A 17,720-nucleotide genomic window follows, 5' to 3' on the forward strand; every position below is an offset into this window, starting at 1 on the left:
TATAGTGAATCATACTTAATCTAGATAGGTAATTGAATTAGATTCAAGCCAATGTTAATACAATATTTGGACAGGAGAGGGCTCTCTCGCTCCAGCTATGAAGATCATTAGATATGTTGCATTCTTAGAAGCATTTACTTCTTCTTGCACATCATGATATATTCATTATGTAGCAGAGTTTAAATCTACATGCCCTTGTGATACTGTCTACTCCCATAGCTTCAAGTATATGGTGTCACCAAGCTTTAGTCTTCGTAAAATTGATAGATGGTGAGAGGAAGATATTGTCATTTTATTGCTTGAGAGATGGCATTTGTAGCAGAATGCCGTTTTGTCTCTATGTTAATTATTTTCCCCTCTAAGGTAAATTTTAACCAATAAATGTTAAAAATATCTTTTGAGTCTTAGAAAGTTATTTATCCTTATATGCTAGTAAAATATTTAATGTGTCACTTAAGAAATTTGTTGCCCTCATTGTATTATATGTTTATTCTTATCAAAACTGTGATACCATGTTAATCACTGCATATTCCAAATGAAAGAACTAGTCTCTACTTTATAAAATGTTACTCAGTACAATCAAAATAGATGAGGTAGATGAATACTGAGGTTCAGGGCTGGGATTGGACCCTTCATATTATGCATACATATGCATGTGATCTTCCTTATAAACGTTTTTCCTTTAGTGTTCCATCAGTAGATGACACCTGTATTGACCTAAAAACTAGTATCAGAAATCTGGGGATTATCCTTGATACTTTCTTTCACCTTATTATTTATGTTTAATTTGTCACCAAGTCCTGTGAATTTTACCCCCAGAGTATGTATTTCTGAAGTTCTCTCCACCCTACTACAAACCTCTATATTTTCTCTTATAGGCTACTGTTATATTCTCCTTACGGGTTCCGCCTCTGTCCTGCCATTCCACCTTCCCTCCTCTTAATCCATTCTCCATAAATCAGTTATTTCCTGTTGTTTTTAGGCTGATAACCAAAATCCTGGACAAAGCTAAAAGGTTCTGTGGGATCCAGAACTTGTGTACCATACAAGGCTTGTTTCTCACCACTCCATACCTCACGTTCATACTCCCCCCATGTAACCTTTCAGTTTCTGCAAAATGTCAAGCCTCTTTCAATTTTAGGGGTTACATGGATGCTGCATCTTCTCTTCCTAAAACCCTCAGTTCTATTCCAGCTCACCTTCAGGTCTAAGCTTTTAAATGTCTTTTCCGATCCTTTCCTGATTTCATCCTCCACCTTGAATCTAAATTAGGACTCTCATTTGTAATGCTGTCATGCCTTCTGACACTTTCCATTATTACACATATGACGATGTAAAAGCCAAAAAGAGGCAGAGATTCTTCCTACTTTGTTCATTGCTATATCCCTGGCACCCCACTAGCTCATGTTCAGCATAAATAATAGTGAGAGAGTAAAAGACTTTGAAGATTCTTCAGGGATAGAAGACCAAAGCCAGGTGGAATTGAGATATCTCTTTCCTATGTATTCTCTATTTAGACTGCCTTTGAAAGCAAAGTCTCTAGAAATACAACTTTTTTACCCCCAACTTCTATGGTATATAACAGAAAATAACAAAATTTTAGCAAACTTTTAGGAAAACCATGTGGAACTCTTTAATACCTTATCTGGGATCATCTGGAATTAGCTTTATCATTGATTTGATTCTTTCTTGCCAGACCACCTTAATTTGGACCAGACTTGAAGAGTAATTAATACATGCTTAACATCTCAGCTGCGTTCGGACTGTTGGCATGCCTCAAAACAACTTCCTTTAATTTTATTTCTGTCTTTCTGGCCTCTCCTTAGCTGAAGCTTTTTTTTTTTTTTTTTTTTTTGGTTGTTGTTGTAAGACAGGGTCTTGTTCTGTCATCCAGGCCCCAGGCTGGAGTGCTGGAATACAGTGACATAATCTTGGCTTACTGCAGGCTTAACCTCTGAGGCCCAAGTGATCCTCCTTTCTCAGTCTCCCAAGTAACTGGGACTACAGGCCCACATTACCACACTCAGCTAATTTTTGTTTTTTGTTTTTTGTTTTTGCATAGGGGTCTTGCTGTTTACCAGACTGGTCTCAAACTCCTGACCTCAAGCAGTTCTCTCACCTTGGCCTCCCAAAGTGCTGGGATTACCAGCATGAGTCACCACACCCGACCTCCTTAGCTGCTTTTAACTGAAGTTCCTTCTCAGTCTTACATTTAGGTGTTAGAGTTCCTTGGTGCTCTTACCTAGATTTCTCTAGTTTCTCTCTGTACTCCCAGTGTAATCCCATCAACTCTCATAGCTTTAGGTTACTATCTTAGAAAATGTTAAATAAGTAATAGATGGATGAACTAGATAGTTGAATGAATGGATAGAGAGAAAAAGTGAGAAAGATCAATAACTGACTTTAAGGACCAGTCCGCTTTGGCAGGTATGGGGAGAACAAGATATTTAGGTAGACTGCCTTGGCAAAATGTTCAGAATCTTATCCGTCTCACCATCACCCCTTTCCCAAAAGCTACCTCATCCTTCAGGTTTCAGCTTAGCTCAGTTCCTTGGAAAGGCCCTTCCTGGCACCCTTTCACCTCACTTCTCCAAATAAGATGATGTTCATCTTACATATTCCAATAATACCTCTCACTTCTCCTTTAGAAATACATAATATCCTTGGAATAATTTGTTTATTTTCTGTCAGGGAAGGGACTATGTAACATGTTTACTTTGTTATCTCTAATTCCTGATAGTGCTTGCTCCCATAGTAGGCATTCAATAAATGTAAGTGAGTGAATCAGTGAATTCAACCACATTTTCTCAAAGTCAGAGGAACTTCAGAGATCAGTTCTGGAATCATGACTGAAAGGATATTCTTTATTTTTGCTTTTCAAAGTATGGTCCTCTGGGCAGCATTTGAGAACTTGTTAGCAACTCACAATCTCATACCTTCCAGATCTACTAACAAGTTCCCAGGGCGAATCATATGCGCTAAAGTTTGAGAGAGGCACTGCTATGTATCATGTGATTGTTCTGCATTGGTTCAACATTTCCAGGGAAAAGGAACCCACTACTACCAAAAATAATGCTTTATATTTTCAGGTAGTTGTAATTGCTAGCATGTTTCTCTTAACATTCAGCCCAAATCTACAGTGTCCTCCCTTTGGTTCTAATTATGTCCTTGGGCCTCCAAATTAAGCCTAACGTCTTTTTTACCTGTAGAACTTTGGATATTGGGAAGCAGGTATCATGTTCCTCATTAGAGGATGACAGGAAAGAATACATTTCCTATTTCCTTACCCTGTAGTTCTTATACTCTTCACCTGGTCTAAAGGGGCCAAAAACTTTGGGTTATGAGGCCTCCTATCTGGGAACGTTGGAGGAATTGTTACTATCTGTCACCTGCCCTTTTTTACTTTATCATCCTTCAGAAATATTTTCCCTGAGGTCTTATTGCAGAAAACTCTGTATCATGGTGATTTTTTTAAAAATTACACTGATAGATCTTCAGTGCCTTTCTCTCTCTGTTTCTGTCACTGGATGACCATTGTAGAGTTGAGAATTTTTGTTTTATGACATAATTGTATGTGTTCTTATCAATTACTGAGAACTAATGCTCATCTGCATATGACTTTAGAAAAGATACTGTAAAAAGCAAGTATTTATTTGTAAACTGCTTTCAAATGTTGAACATCTCTATAGATAATAAATTATTGCTTATATTGCAGCTAATCTGTGAGGTGTTCTTTTTAGCAATATGAGATTTTTTTTGCAGGTATTCATTATTTTTTAAGTTTTGTGCTGGCTATTACAGACCAATGAGAACATAAGATATGATCCCTGCCTAAAAGAATGTAACATTTTAATTAGGGAGATAAGACTAAGAAACATGAAAGATTAGAAAACAGTGCGCGGTGGCTCAGGCCTGTAATCCCAGCACTTTGGGAGGCCGAGACGGGCGGATCACGAGGTCAGGAGATCGAGACCATCCTAGCGAACACGGTGAAACCCTGTCTCTACTAAAAAAACACAAAAAACTAGCCGGGCGAGGTGGCGGGCGCCTGTAGTCCCAGCTACTCGGGAGGCTGAGGCAGGAGAATGGCGTAAACCCAGGAGGCAGAGCTTGCAGTGAGGCGAGATCGCACCACTCTACTCCAGCCTGGGCGACAGAGCGAGACTCTGTCTTAAAAAAAAAAAAAAAAGAAAACAGTGAAGTGCTTATCTTTAAGACTATAAGCAAACTAGAATATTGCTAAGAATTCTGGTTACAGCTACAATGATTGCACTACTACAGGATGATACTTATTAAATCAATGATGTTTCCTTTTCAGGACATTCATCTTCAAAGAAATCAGAAGATTCTCTAAATAGTAAGTAACAAGTATTTATTTAATAAAAATATGCATTTGATGTATTTGCAATTTAGATTTCCCATGAATTGTATCTTACTCTGATGTGATTATTTGTTGTTTTTGTTAATTATTTTTATACATGAGAAAAGCTGTAGAAAAAAGGCCAAAAGTGTATAGGATTTATTCCTCAGTTAAGGGCATTAAGATGTTTCTTATTTTAAGTATAGAGAGCATTAAAAATTTTTCCAGTAAATACAGTGGATATATCTTTCAATTTCATGTTATAAAATGTGAAGGAAGAAAGATAAAGGGATGAGGTTGAAATGGATTTAAATTAGTCCTATGGTTTTCCCTAGTTTGGATCAAAACAGATTGGATTTCGTTGAGTATTTGCTGCAAATTTTATTACTTTTTTCCCTGCAGTATTCCAAAAAGCATTCACAATGACTTATAAAAACATACACAATACTTTTTTTAAGGTTAAAAAACTCAGAATAATGGAAAAATAAGATAGAATAGCAATGTAAAGCTACAGTTATACACACAATTGTATTCTAAAAAGTCCTGCATAATTGCAAAGATAGATCACAGATTTGTCAGTGTTCTTCCTAACAACCAAACCTAAGAGTGAAACCAGCAGTAGAAAGATTAATTGTACCCATAAGATAATAATGAGAACTCCTAGAGTGTTCAGCTTTTTCCTGGCAGTTTTGAGAGAAGAGTCTTCTATGGGTTTATAAAAGGGTACATCCGTTTGTATCGTAACAAACAGTAGCTTTGAATCTAAACAGTAATACAGTGTTGAATTTTTTAAAGACTTGTAGTAGGCTCAAGGCTTAATAATAAGGTGTAGTTCAATAGCATATCTAATTCATTTTATACTCTCTGGACTTATTTCATAGAAATTTAGAAACTTGAGATTTCTAGGCTTACTTGATTATTTTATTTTATGTTTTTGGAGACGGAGTCTTGCTCTCTCACCCAGGCTAGAGTGCAGTGGCACGATCTCGGCTGACTGCAACCTCCGCTTCCCAGGTTCAAGTGATTCTTCTGCCTCAGCCTCCCGAGTAGCTGGGACTGCAGGCACCCGTCACCACGCCCAGCTAATTTTTGTATTTTTAGTAGAGACGGTTTCATCATGTTGGCCAGGCTGGTCTCGAACTCCTGACCTTGTGATCTGCCTGCCTTGGCCTCCCAAAGTGCTGGGATTACAGGCATGAACCACCACACCTGGTCACTTGGTTATTTATAAACCTAAGAATTAAGAAAAAAATTTTTTTATGACTTTAAGATTTATTGTGGCAAACTCAGGGAAAAAAGTTTGATAATTATTCCAAATTCCGAAACTCAAATATAAACATTATTTGCATTTAGTATAATTCTTAAGAAATTTTAAATATTCAATGACCAGAAATTTTGCACTGAGAAAAATAGAAATTTTAAGATATTTCTTGTTTAAAAATTTAGTGGAGAGGGAGATGATGGAGGTATTCCTCTAGCTTAGGAATATAGTATATTCCTTATAATTATTTTGCTTGTACCAACTTTGTTTTCAACATATTTGAAGTATCTTAAAGCACTGACACTTTCTCTGCATGTAAATTCTAATTTATCAGGAAGTCCTTTCCTAAATTAGGTAAAATGTAGTGACAGTTTCGAAAATACTGCCAAGTATAAGATCAGTGGATCAATGTTATCTCAGGATGAAATCATAGGTACATACTTCAACAAAGGTGTACACAGGCTAAAGTGGGAAAGTGTATTTTAGTTTTCATCCATTTCCAACAGTGAGAGGTGTGAATGTTTATGTAATATAGAAAAAAATTCCCCTTTTTCAGTTCTAATTTTTTATTATTAAAAAATCTTTTGGGGGAAATTCTTGAATCACTGATTTATATTATTCTTTCATTTTTTCTGCCTGCTTTCTCCCTCCCACTGTCTTCCAACCCTGCCCTCTGAATCCTTCCCTGCCTCCTAGAAGTAGCACTTAATGCTCTTTTACCTCTCCTCAGCTAAGTCAAATTTTTACTAGTAGAAGCAGGGTGAATACTGTGAAGACTATATCCAATCTGAGGAACCTCTAGCTAGTTTGGCCTTGAAAAAACAAATTATCCACTTCAAGCTGACCTGCTCTTTGGCAGCCAGGAAGTTATTTACCATAGTAAGCAGGAAACATATACATTGTTATGGTATGCCAACCCCAGGAGATCCTCTCAGGCAGTCAGTCATCTGTATTACATGGTCTTGGCAATTTCAGACCTCACATTTTGCTATTTATTTTATTTCCATTTGGACAATACTCAGTTACCTTCTTAACTCATTTGACTTCTGGATTATTAAAACCAAATCCATGGAGAAAAACTCAATTTCTGTTGGCACAGTAACAAGTGGCTTTAGATATGTTACTTCATTTAATCTAATAATGTGCATAATATCCTCATTTTGTAGAGAAAAATCAAGACCTAGAGAATGTCTTTAAATGAATGAAGAAACTCAATTCTTAAAAATTATATATTTAAAGTGTACAACTTGATGATGTGCTGCCCTCTTAACAAATTTCAAGTATTGTTATCTGTGGTCACCTTGCACATGAGACTGCCCAAGAACCAGAGAATTGAAGCAAAGTGTCCAAGGTGAAATAGTTAGTGGCAAAGCTAGGATTAAACATAAGTTTATAATTCCAAAGTCTATGCCCTTTACCTGTATCATCAATCAATAACTGCTCATCAGTGAAATCAACTGTATGTCTATTCTTTATACCCCAGTTTTGGCATATGCATTGTACAGATCCACATTAAATGATTTCATCTGTCTGTGTTTCACTTCTGTCTGTAAAATGGGTATAAAGAGACCTACTTTGTTGGATTATTATCAGAATCAAATGAGAAAACATACATGTAAAGTATGTGCCTGACACAAAATAAGTCCTTAATAACCTGTAGTTATCATTGTTATCGGAGAAAAGTACAGACATGTAAATCCTGTGTTTGTTCTCTAGAATTGATGAAATCAAAAGTTAAGTCTATAAAAATCTGACCTGTCCATTTGTTACCATGATTATTGGAGACATTTGCCATTGCTTCAGTAGGGCAAGTTATTAGTTACCATATAATATCCACAAAAACCAAGATGATAGACCTACTTTCATTATTCAAAACATGTGGGGAAAATTGTGTACAATTTATTTAGGCACCACACTCTAAAGGGAACTTTGAAAACTTGAAGCAGGTCAAGAAGAAAAAAACTGAAATATTGCGAGAACTTGAAATTATGTTGTAGGAAGAATGTTGGAGTAACTGCAGATGTTTACCTGGGAGAAGAGTGAAGGGATGGGAGGGAAGAGGTGAGGAAGTAGACATGGAAATTACTGTATGGAAATTACTGCAAGGCTGCTACTATGTAGGAGACTTATTTTTTATGACTCTGGGTTGGCAGAACTGCCCAAAGACAGATTTTTGCCTTAATTTAAGGAAAAACTTGTCCCTTAGAACTGCCTGACAAAAGAAATGGAGAAATGGGCTGCCTCTGGAGTAATGAGTGTTCTAGCATGGATTGAATTGGCACTTGTTACTGGAGGTGTTGCAGTGAGAGGTTCATTCATTGGATAAGTGCTGGATTAAATGACCTCCAGGTTCCCCTTTCAACTCAGAAAGTCAGGGACTTAAATTCCGATCCCTACTTACCAATAATTACTGAATAGATTTGACAGTGATGCATTATTTTGTGTTGCCTGTTCTTCCAATTGTTATGTCCTTAGTAACACCCTTCCCGCCCCTGGCAGGTTGTAACAGTTATGATAGCAATGATTTGTAGTGACTGCCAACCCTCAGGGAACCAGGATACTATAGATTCTTAGGGTTATAAAGGACCGTAAAGGTCATTTAGTCCAGTCTTGTAGACTTGATTCTCTAGGGATATCTGGCCACTTTTTTAATGGGTATTTTTTAAGACAGTTATTTTATTAAAATGTTACTCTAAACTGACTTGATTTTTTAGTAAAATTAATTGACTAGTATCAGAAAACTGGTGTAAGAAAGCTGGCATGTGGAAAGTACTCTTGGAAGAGAACGAGATAACAGCTGTCCACTTCTAAAGGCCTTGTAGGTTTTGTTCTCTGGCATCATTAACATTAGCAGAGTAATACACTAGTAATAACCTTACTAGGCCTAATTAGTTTTTCTCTGCTTTCTTTATCTCATACTAGTGAGTTTTCATAAAAATAAGAGAAGATTTTAATTCTTTTTTTCCTCCACGTTATCAATTTGGGACACTGGCCATTCCAGTGATGGCTATCATTGAGCCAGGAATCTTGTTTTCAAGATTAAAATTTTATCATTTGTATGTAGATCATTAGAAAACAAAATGCCCTCCCCCCTTTTGCCATTTTTGCTGGAATTGGTGCCAGAATAGATTCAGTTAGGAGCAAAGTTCAGACACACATGTTGATTCAAGGATCAGAGTCCAACAGGTAAAAGGCTAGATCCACCGTAACAAATCAATGCTCTTTTATTTTTGTTGTGTTTAACTAAAGGACATTCTGTATTGACAGGCCACATTTGTGCCACTTCTTTTTTTGACTAATAATCATTATTGGAGAGGAATTGTTTGCTAATGTAACTACTTTGTGGATTATAGTGTTATTGCGTGATAATTTTGCCATATTTTTAAAATTTTAGTTGACTAATAAAGGTGATTTATTTGAAATATGTCTATTCTGTCATATTTTTATATATAAATAAAGTGTCTTTATTGTTTTTACTGATTTTGAAGGTAATTCATGCTCATTGTTTAAAATACAAACAATTTGAAAATGTTTAAAATAGAAAGTAAAAGTATTCCAGGCCCACAGGTAATACAATCACTGCTAAATTTGGTTGGCTTTTGCAAACTTACAATACATATATAAAATTACATGTATGTATATAATGTGCATATGTTTTTAACATATATGTTATACTATGCATACTTTTTGTAACTTTTTAAAAATTTGATATAGAGTGGACGTTTTTCTATTGCAGTACATACAGATATGCTAATGTTTTTAAACAGCTGTATAGTATTTATTTAACCAGTCATTAATCCCTAATTGGTGGGGAATTAGGTTTTTTTTGTTGTTGTTGTTCTTATACAGTGTGCATCTTTGTACATATGTATCAGAGGTGCTTATTTATCTGTGTAAATAATCAAATTCCTAAAAGTAGCATTGCTGGTCACAGGGTATGTGTTTTAAACTGATCTATATTGCCAAATTTTTCTCCAGAAGAAGGTTTACAAAATTTCACTCACAGCAATGTGTGAGAATGCCAGTTTCTTCAATGAAGCAGGCTTCTTCTCATTATGTAATCAGCATTAGTTTTTTAAAATGTCTGACAATTTTTTAAAAATAATTTAACTAGCTGATCTTACATACTAGCTCAGTTCTTAAGGTGCTAATCTTAATGTAAACATGTTCTCTACAAATGTAAATCTTAACTTGCATGTCTTCTGTTAACCAAGAAAAAGAAGAAACTAGATCAGAAACAACTATATTGCAAGAGATAATTCACTTATAAGAATTAATATTGGAATTGCTACTTTAACTCAGTGTAACTTAGAGAAGTTTCCATGAGACTTAAAATCCTTGGCCTTTTTGCTGTGACTCTTTGTATCCCTTGGCCTATTTATATATGTTTTAAAAGAATTTATTGTACATGTGAGAGTGAATTAAATTTTTAGAAAGCCATAAAAGTTGAAGCTGAGTTAAATAAAAAGTTAATTATTGGCGAATAGTTCAAAATGTGTTTTAAGTGTAATAGATTTTTAAAAATCATCTCTTTTAAATGAACAGGAAACTCTGATGAGGAAGAAAGTGCTTCAGAATCGGAACTTTGGAAGGGTCCACTATCAGAGACAGATGAAAAATCACAGTAAGTGCTGATATTAATAGATAATATGTACCTTTTCAATCAGTTTAGGAAGCTATAACCATGGCTTTATTAATGGAAAAATACAACATCATGGTGGTCTATTTAATGCCAAAGACTGCCTAGCCTGGTAAGATTAGAGCTTACTCCCAGCCATTGTCGTAAGAGCCAACACGTCCAGCTTCCTCCTGGTAAATAAATCTTTGATCAGTTCACTTTAACAGATGACCCTCTGGTCCTTGATTGGATTTCTTCAGAGATGGCTGTTTCCTAAGCTTCCAGAGAAGCCTATTCCATCATACTGTGATTATCATAAACCTATGCAAGGGAGCCCCTTGCATGGGAAGTACACTTCTACACTGCTATACTGCTGTCACACTGGTCTTTTAAAAGTAAAATAATATTTACTGCTACAAATACATAATATATTTACTATGCTCAGTGTAGTATAAAAACTACAGCCTAAGGAGATTTACCCAATTCCCCAGTATATCTTAGGCTTACATTTTTCCTTAAAAAGTTTCTTTTTTATTCACTTCTTGAGCAGACTATAATTTAAAATGAGAATGAACAGAGAAGTTATAAAGTAAGCCCAAAAAGTAAAGAGAAGCAATGACATTTCACAGGTATTTCAAAGCAAAATTTTAGGTAATATATTTAGGGAGAGGTGCCAACATATGAAGTATTTTTATTTTAATCAATCTGGGTATAGTTATGATTATTCTAGAAACTAAGAATTATTTGATGGCTGAATCATGGGAATATATTGATATATAGCAGAATCAGCCAATATGTTGACTTATTTTATTTTTATTAATCTCATATAATGTATCATGTAGTAATTTTTTTACTCTATTTATCGATCTTAATATGTATGCTTTTTTTTTAAATAGGGAAGAAGAATTTGATGAGTATTTTCAGGATTTGTTTCTATAAGACGAGAGAAACTTAATGTGAAACTTCATGAAGTTTTAAACTTCATGCAATTTGAAATTTCATGTAAGTTTTTATCTGCGAGTTATAACTTGTGTGGTTTGTCTTTGGAAATAAAAATCTAGGTTCTCTCAGAATGTCAGATGCTTTGGAAATTCATTAGTTCAATTAAAGACTTTCCTGTCCTTTAAATATCTTTTCAATTGCTTATCTACAATTCGGTTTTATCTAGCTCCTAGAGGATAGAGCTGGACAGATTCCATTGCTCCTACATTTTGTAGGTTTTTTTGCACTGCCTTCATTATTTATCTTCTCTTGCCTTCATTATTTTATTTTATTATTTTTTCTTTTTCTGTTTTTTAGAGCCACCAGTACTGGATTTGTTTGTTTGTTTTTAATTTTTTTCTTTTGTAGAAACAGAGTCCTCCTGTGTTGCCCAGACTGGTATTCAAACTCCTGGCCTTATGCATTCCTCCCACCCTGGCCTCTCAAAGTGCTGGGATTGCAGGTGTGAGCCACCATGTTCTGCCAGTTATTTTAAATTACTAGGATTAAAGTAGATTATGTATGTCTTTAACCTCTGTCTTTCCCATTGATAAACTGGCACCCATCTTTTAAGTACCTGCTTTCCCATTACCACCTATTTTCGGCTGCTTTTTGAGGTTTTTAGCTAACCTGTCTCTTGCTTCCTTCTTAACCTCTACCACTTAAGAGAGTTTGTTATAATCAAATTTGACTTCCTAGTCTGTGGATAATTTACTATTCAGTAAATGATTACCACAGGGAGCCAGTGAGGTCCTACTAGTCTAAAACAGTTCATGTGTTCACAAAACTGACTCCCCAGCAGAGATTATGCAATAAGATAATAATTTAACTGAATAATACGATGTGCGTATATCTTACCTCAGATACACTCATGCAAATATGAATATAATTCTGATATGGTTTGGCTCTGTGTCCCCACCCAAATCTCATCTTGAATGTGTACTCCCATAATTCCCACATGTTATGGGAGGGATCCGGTGAGAGAGAATTTGAATCAAGGGGGCAGTTTCCCCCATACTGTTCTTGTGGTAGTGAGTAAGTCTCATGAGATATGATGGTTTTATCAGGGGCTTCTGCTTTCGCATCCTTCTCATTTTCTTTTGCTTCTGCCAAGTAAGAAGTGCCTTTTGCTTCCCACCATGATTCTGAGCCTTTCCCAGCCATGTGGAACTGTAAGTCCAGCTAAACCTCTTTCTTCCCCAGTCTCCGGTGTGTCTTTATCAGCAGTGTGAAAATGGACTAATAGAACTTCTGTGCAGAAATATATTATAAAATGTTAACTTCTTAGCATAAGATCCTACTTGCAAGGGTCTATGGAGGTACTTTAGGAGATCCAAGCCTTTTTAGAAGCTATGTGTAAACTTCTGTGTATGTTTTTTGGAGGAAAAGTACATAAATTTCAAATTTTCAAAAATCTGGTTTTCAAAAGGGTTTATTGATTTCTGAAAACAGGTAAAGATCTGCTTTTATAAAGAGCAAATGGATATAGGAGAAGATGCTTGACTTGATGAATAAGAGAAAGAACATATAGAAAATGAACTGAACATAAGCAGGTATTTTATTGAAGATATACTATTTTAAACAACATTTAAACATGGAATGATTGGCATTAAACTGCAAAATAAGTAATTCGGTATCTTATTTTAAAATGGTTATTATCAGAGATTTTCCTTTTATTAAACAGTTGTTATTCATTAATTCCACAAATATTTATCAGGCTTCTATTATGTGTGAGGCACTGAGCTGGGCATGGCTGTAAAGGAACCATCTAGGAAGTAATTAGGCAATCATTTCTGAACCTGTTTCAGAAAAGTAAATCAGTGTTGGGTTTATCAGTGTTTAACATTGTTTGATAGTCCTCTCACTTCTTGAAGAAATTGTTTTTTTTAACCTCACTACTTGTAGTATGTAAAAATCAATTATATTTCTGAGGAAAAAGTGTTTGAAATGTCCAGCAGCAAGACTGATATTAGTAGTAGAATATATGCAGTTAAATATTCATATGGTAAAAATATGTCCATTGTTTAGTGGTTGTCAGAAAATAAAATTCCTGCAAAATTAAAATTAAGAATTTAACTAGGAAGAATATCTAAAGACCCTTTAAAAATAGATCAGTGTATTTGGTATTTCAAGTAGGTTTATGACATCAGGCTCATTTATAAATTTATAGAAAATCACAACACTTAATCCACTCATGCACAATGACAGATAATGAGAGTCATGTTTTTAAGGAGTCTTGAAAAGGCCTCTAACACTATGAGTTTAAACAGTAATTCTCCTACATACCTGTCTCAAACTTCACTATAGTGCAGTCAGTGGTAGTCAGCAGACCACTTGTCTGGGGGTATTGAAGTTAGGCCTTCTTACACTCGCTCTTATACAGAGTTCATGTATTTGGCAGACATTCGGTGGTCAACATCTCTACCCTCAATACAATTTCTGGTGACTAAGGAGGGGAAGTTGTTTGAGCTGACTGATATTTTGGGGTCCAAAATTACATAGGGCTAAAGGAATAAAGTTTCTTACATGGTTTTTAAAATAATAGTGATTCTGGAAGTGGAGTTTCACAATTATTTTAAGCAGTGGAAATGAGGGAGCATGCATCCCTTAGCTAAGTTGATTAATAAACAATACTCATTTGAGTGTACATATGACTTACTGTCATATCTTATTTATATCTGTTTGTTGTAACATTTATTCACATAGTATTCATTCATATTACTGAGTGCCTACCTTGTGCCAGGCACTGCTCTAGGTGCCAAAATAGAGCTGTGAACAAAACAGACAAAATAGATAAAAATCTTTCCTCATAAACTTTACATTCTAATGTGAGAGAAGCTGTCTTGCAATTCTAAGTACCTAACTTATAAAAATAAAACAAATGGTGATTCATTTCTTGGCTGCTCAAAATTGAACATTATCTTGTCTATTACAAAATATATAGGTTCATTGATCTTCAAGTCATTAGAATGTAGATAGCTTGTGACAAAAAAAAATCTGTGACAAAATATATGGCATAACTATATTATTATTCTGTTTTCTAATTTTATCTATGATTATAGATAACTAAAGGAAGAAATCTTAATTTCTCTAATATCTGGACAGACATATACCATGCAGTGGAAGTAGTTGATCGCCCTTAGTTTCCCTTAACAATTTAATATTTAGAATGCCTGGTAGGTAGTTCTATTAATCATTTTTAGGAAGTTGTCTTGGTTGAAGTTTTTCGCCACTATTTTTGATAACAAGGTTCTTGCATAATCCAATCACATGCTTCTTAATGCATAATATTCATTAGCTGCTTTAACTTGCATTACGATTATCCAGTTAGTATCTTGTGCATTGATGATCTTTTTAATAAAAAGAATAGTTCTGAACCTTAAAAAATATTCTTAGTTACACCCAAAATAATTGATTTCAAACTTTGAAGGTGGAATATAGGACAAAGGCATAGTTTTAATAAACTGCCAAAAAATAGTTTGGTCATCGTTCCATTCTCAAAGGTAAAAGTAGAGGAAAGGGATAAGCGTTTCAGATGGAATAACATTGAATAAAATGACTTCATTACTTTATTTTCTATACCATATTTACAACACTATACATTCTGTATTGCATTTACTCTTTTATTAAGACATGTTGAGAGTTTTTAGTTCAGGGAGTGGCTCGAGGTGTGAATCACAGTTACGAATGTTGTGGGTGAATTGAGTCTCCTCCACCCCTCACCCATTTCATATATTTAAGTCCCAATCCCCAGTACCTCAGAATGTGACTGTATTTGGAGATAAGGCCATTAACGAGGTAATTAAGACTAAAATGAGGTCACATGTGTAGGCCCTAATCCAGTCCTACTGGAGTCGTTATAAGAAAAGGAGATTAGGACACAGACACACAGAGGGAAGACCATGTGAAGACACAGGGAGGAGATGGCCATCTGCAAACCAAGTTGAGAGACCTCCCAAGAAGCCAACCCTGCCAACTCCTTGATCTTGAACTTCCAGCCCCCAAGACTTTGAGAAAATACATTTCTACTGGTTAAGCACCCAGTCTGTGGTACTTTGTTATAGCAGCCTTAGCAAATAAATACAATTCATGTTTTAAAAAAGAATTTGTGACTAGTTTCAGGATTGCATATTTTTTAATTTAAAATAAATTGGCACCAAAAATGTACCCATTTTTGTCATATTTTGCACTTTTGTTGAACTTTATTTTGCCCTTGGGGTTTTTGGGCTAGCAATATATATTTTCTTCATAGTCACAGGGTAGTTTTTCTGAAGATCTCTTACTCTGTTACTTGATGATTTGTTGAAGTTCTTTTGAATATTTTCTGGTTTTCTTCAAAGGTAAAACGATATTTGAAGTTTAGACCAGTTAGATTATATTACAACATTAAACATGTTTTGGACTTTTTATCATCACCACCTCCTGAATCTTCAGCAGCTAGTAAAATCAAGGAAAGCAATATTATTAGGAGTTACTGGATATATAGTGTTTTTATTCTAACACTCCCATGATAGTAGTGTCAACTTTATAGACTAGTCAGTCATTTTAACCTAGCAAGTACTGTGGATTTGACCATGTGAAAACTTGAATTCATATTCAGAGTTGGTCCATTCAAAAAATAGAATCTGGGTTGGGTGCAGTGGCTCCTGCCTATAATCCCAGCACTTTGGGAGGCCGAGGCGGGCGGATCCCTTGAGGTTAGGAGTGCAAAACCAGCCTGGTCAATATGGTGAAACCTTGTCTCTACTAAAAATATAAAAATTAGCCGAGTGTGGTGGCATGTGCCTGTAATCCCAGCTACTCAGGAGGCTGAGGTGGGAGGATTGCTTGAATCTGGGAGGCAGAGGTTGCAATGAACTGAGATCAAGCCATGGCACTCCAGTCTGGGCGACAGAGTGAGTGAGACTCCATCTCAAAAAAATAAATAAATAAAAAATAGAATCTGATAAATGGTTGGCCAGTTAACATCTTAGTTTCTCACTGAGACAATGCAATCTGGAAATCTGAGCTTGATCCACAAAGCTCCATGCCTGGCAATACAAAATAATGATCTTAGTCCACAAAGAATTCTCTATGTAGTAGAAAAAAACCCAGAAGTAAATTTTTATGCAAATGAAGTATAGAGCCATATCCAATGTCAGGGGTCACTTAAAGGACCTGATCATCTCTTCATAATAAAGTTGAGATAAAGGTTAAATCCAATAGTACTAAGAAATACCCTCACTTTTCACTTGCTGGGTAAAAATCACTTATCTTTTTGAAATGCAAATCATATCTTCCTTTAAATCTCTCGAATGACACATGAACATTTTTAGCCCAGCTTTCAAGGTAATACAGTATCCGGCAGCTACCTGCACTACCAACTTCATATGTACTTTGCACTCTGCTCTCTAGACTCCAGCCATATCAGCTTAAAAATTTTTCAGTTGCACCAAGCTTATTCCTACTCCAAGCCTTTGGACTTATTCTTCCTCCCCATGCCTGTTTTCAGGAAAGCCTTCTCCATGCCCCATGTACACACAAGTGCTTTCTTTGAGATCATTAATTGTGCATTGGTTCACAATGTTTAGTTCCTCCACCAAATGGTAAATTGTTCAAGATAAAGGATCCCATCTTTTCCCAGGGCCTGCCTAACACAGGGCTTTCTAGAGAGAAGACGTCTGATTCACATAAATGAATGGATATCAAGGAGTCAGAAACTCCTGTTTTTATTCTGTTGAAGAACATCCTAAACTTTGTTAAGAAAAGTATTTTCTCCTACGAATTATTTAAAATTTCACTAAATGCAGTAGAACTACCTAAAAGGAACATGTCAGGGCCTGTCCGCATAGAGATGATTTCTTTGTTAAGCAGTAACAATTGCTTACAAAACCTTTAGAGTGATTAACTTTCAAGACAGAAATTAGCATTCTACTTTCAAGATGATGTTTTGGCTATTTGATGAACTAATAGTTAATCGTAAGCAATTTAAGAATCCAAAAACAACATTAAACTTGACAAAGTGACTTTAGGAATAGAAATTTCATGCCAGAAAAAAATGGCACAGGAATCTCATGCCAGAAAAACATTTCCCAATGTGGAGACATTTGGAGACAGGCAATTTCAGCCTTACTCTACATGTAGGGCTTCCTTAAGCTGAAGAGCTATAAAACCACCTCATTACATGGAGAAGAATATTAAGCTCAGCGAGGTTAAGCAAGTTGCCCAAAGTCTCACAGCTAATGTATAATGATGGGACAAAAAGTTTTTTCTCACCTAACCCTAATCCCACAGATTCTGTGGTTTTCATATTATTCCTAAACACCCAGTGTTCTGTAGAGGAGCCACCTTCTAGAAGGATGAGGAAGCCTAGCTCCAACCTCTACTTCAGCTGGACCGGTCAGTTCTATCTGGAGTTATACATAAGATGTTGTTTCTGGTGGGGCTTGGGGGTGGGGGTGGGCGGGAACCTGAAAACCAGTAGTCAACCTCTTAAAATTACTAGTCTGCACCAGTAAAGC

General features: G+C 35.6%; 2 protein-coding genes across 5 annotated transcripts in view; one reads left to right on the forward strand and one right to left on the reverse strand.

Moving 5' to 3' along the window:
* LOC111552203 (protein FRA10AC1) overlaps positions 1–11,314 on the forward strand; it is a 33,579-nt gene extending 22,265 nt beyond the window's left edge. For all 4 annotated transcript variants that reach the window (XM_023226302.2, XM_023226301.2, XM_023226300.1 and 1 more), the window contains exons 12-14: positions 4,319–4,357; positions 10,167–10,245; positions 11,136–11,314. In XM_023226302.2, the coding sequence (XP_023082070.1) occupies positions 4,319–4,357; positions 10,167–10,245; positions 11,136–11,178 (161 nt within the window). In that variant the 3' untranslated portion in view covers positions 11,179–11,314. The remainder of the gene's footprint in view (positions 1–4,318; positions 4,358–10,166; positions 10,246–11,135) is intronic.
* A 3,685-nt stretch (positions 11,315–14,999) lies between these two features.
* Positions 15,000–17,720, reverse strand: part of PDE6C (phosphodiesterase 6C) — a 53,031-nt gene continuing 50,310 nt past the window's right edge. Inside the window, exon 22 of the mRNA XM_023226299.2 lies at positions 15,000–15,657. Coding sequence (XP_023082067.1) covers positions 15,599–15,657 — 59 coding nt within the window. The 3' untranslated portion in view covers positions 15,000–15,598. The remainder of the gene's footprint in view (positions 15,658–17,720) is intronic.

The sequence above is a fragment of the Piliocolobus tephrosceles genome, chromosome 9 (genome assembly GCF_002776525.5).
Source record: "Piliocolobus tephrosceles isolate RC106 chromosome 9, ASM277652v3, whole genome shotgun sequence".
Classification (NCBI taxonomy): Eukaryota; Metazoa; Chordata; class Mammalia; order Primates; family Cercopithecidae; genus Piliocolobus; species Piliocolobus tephrosceles.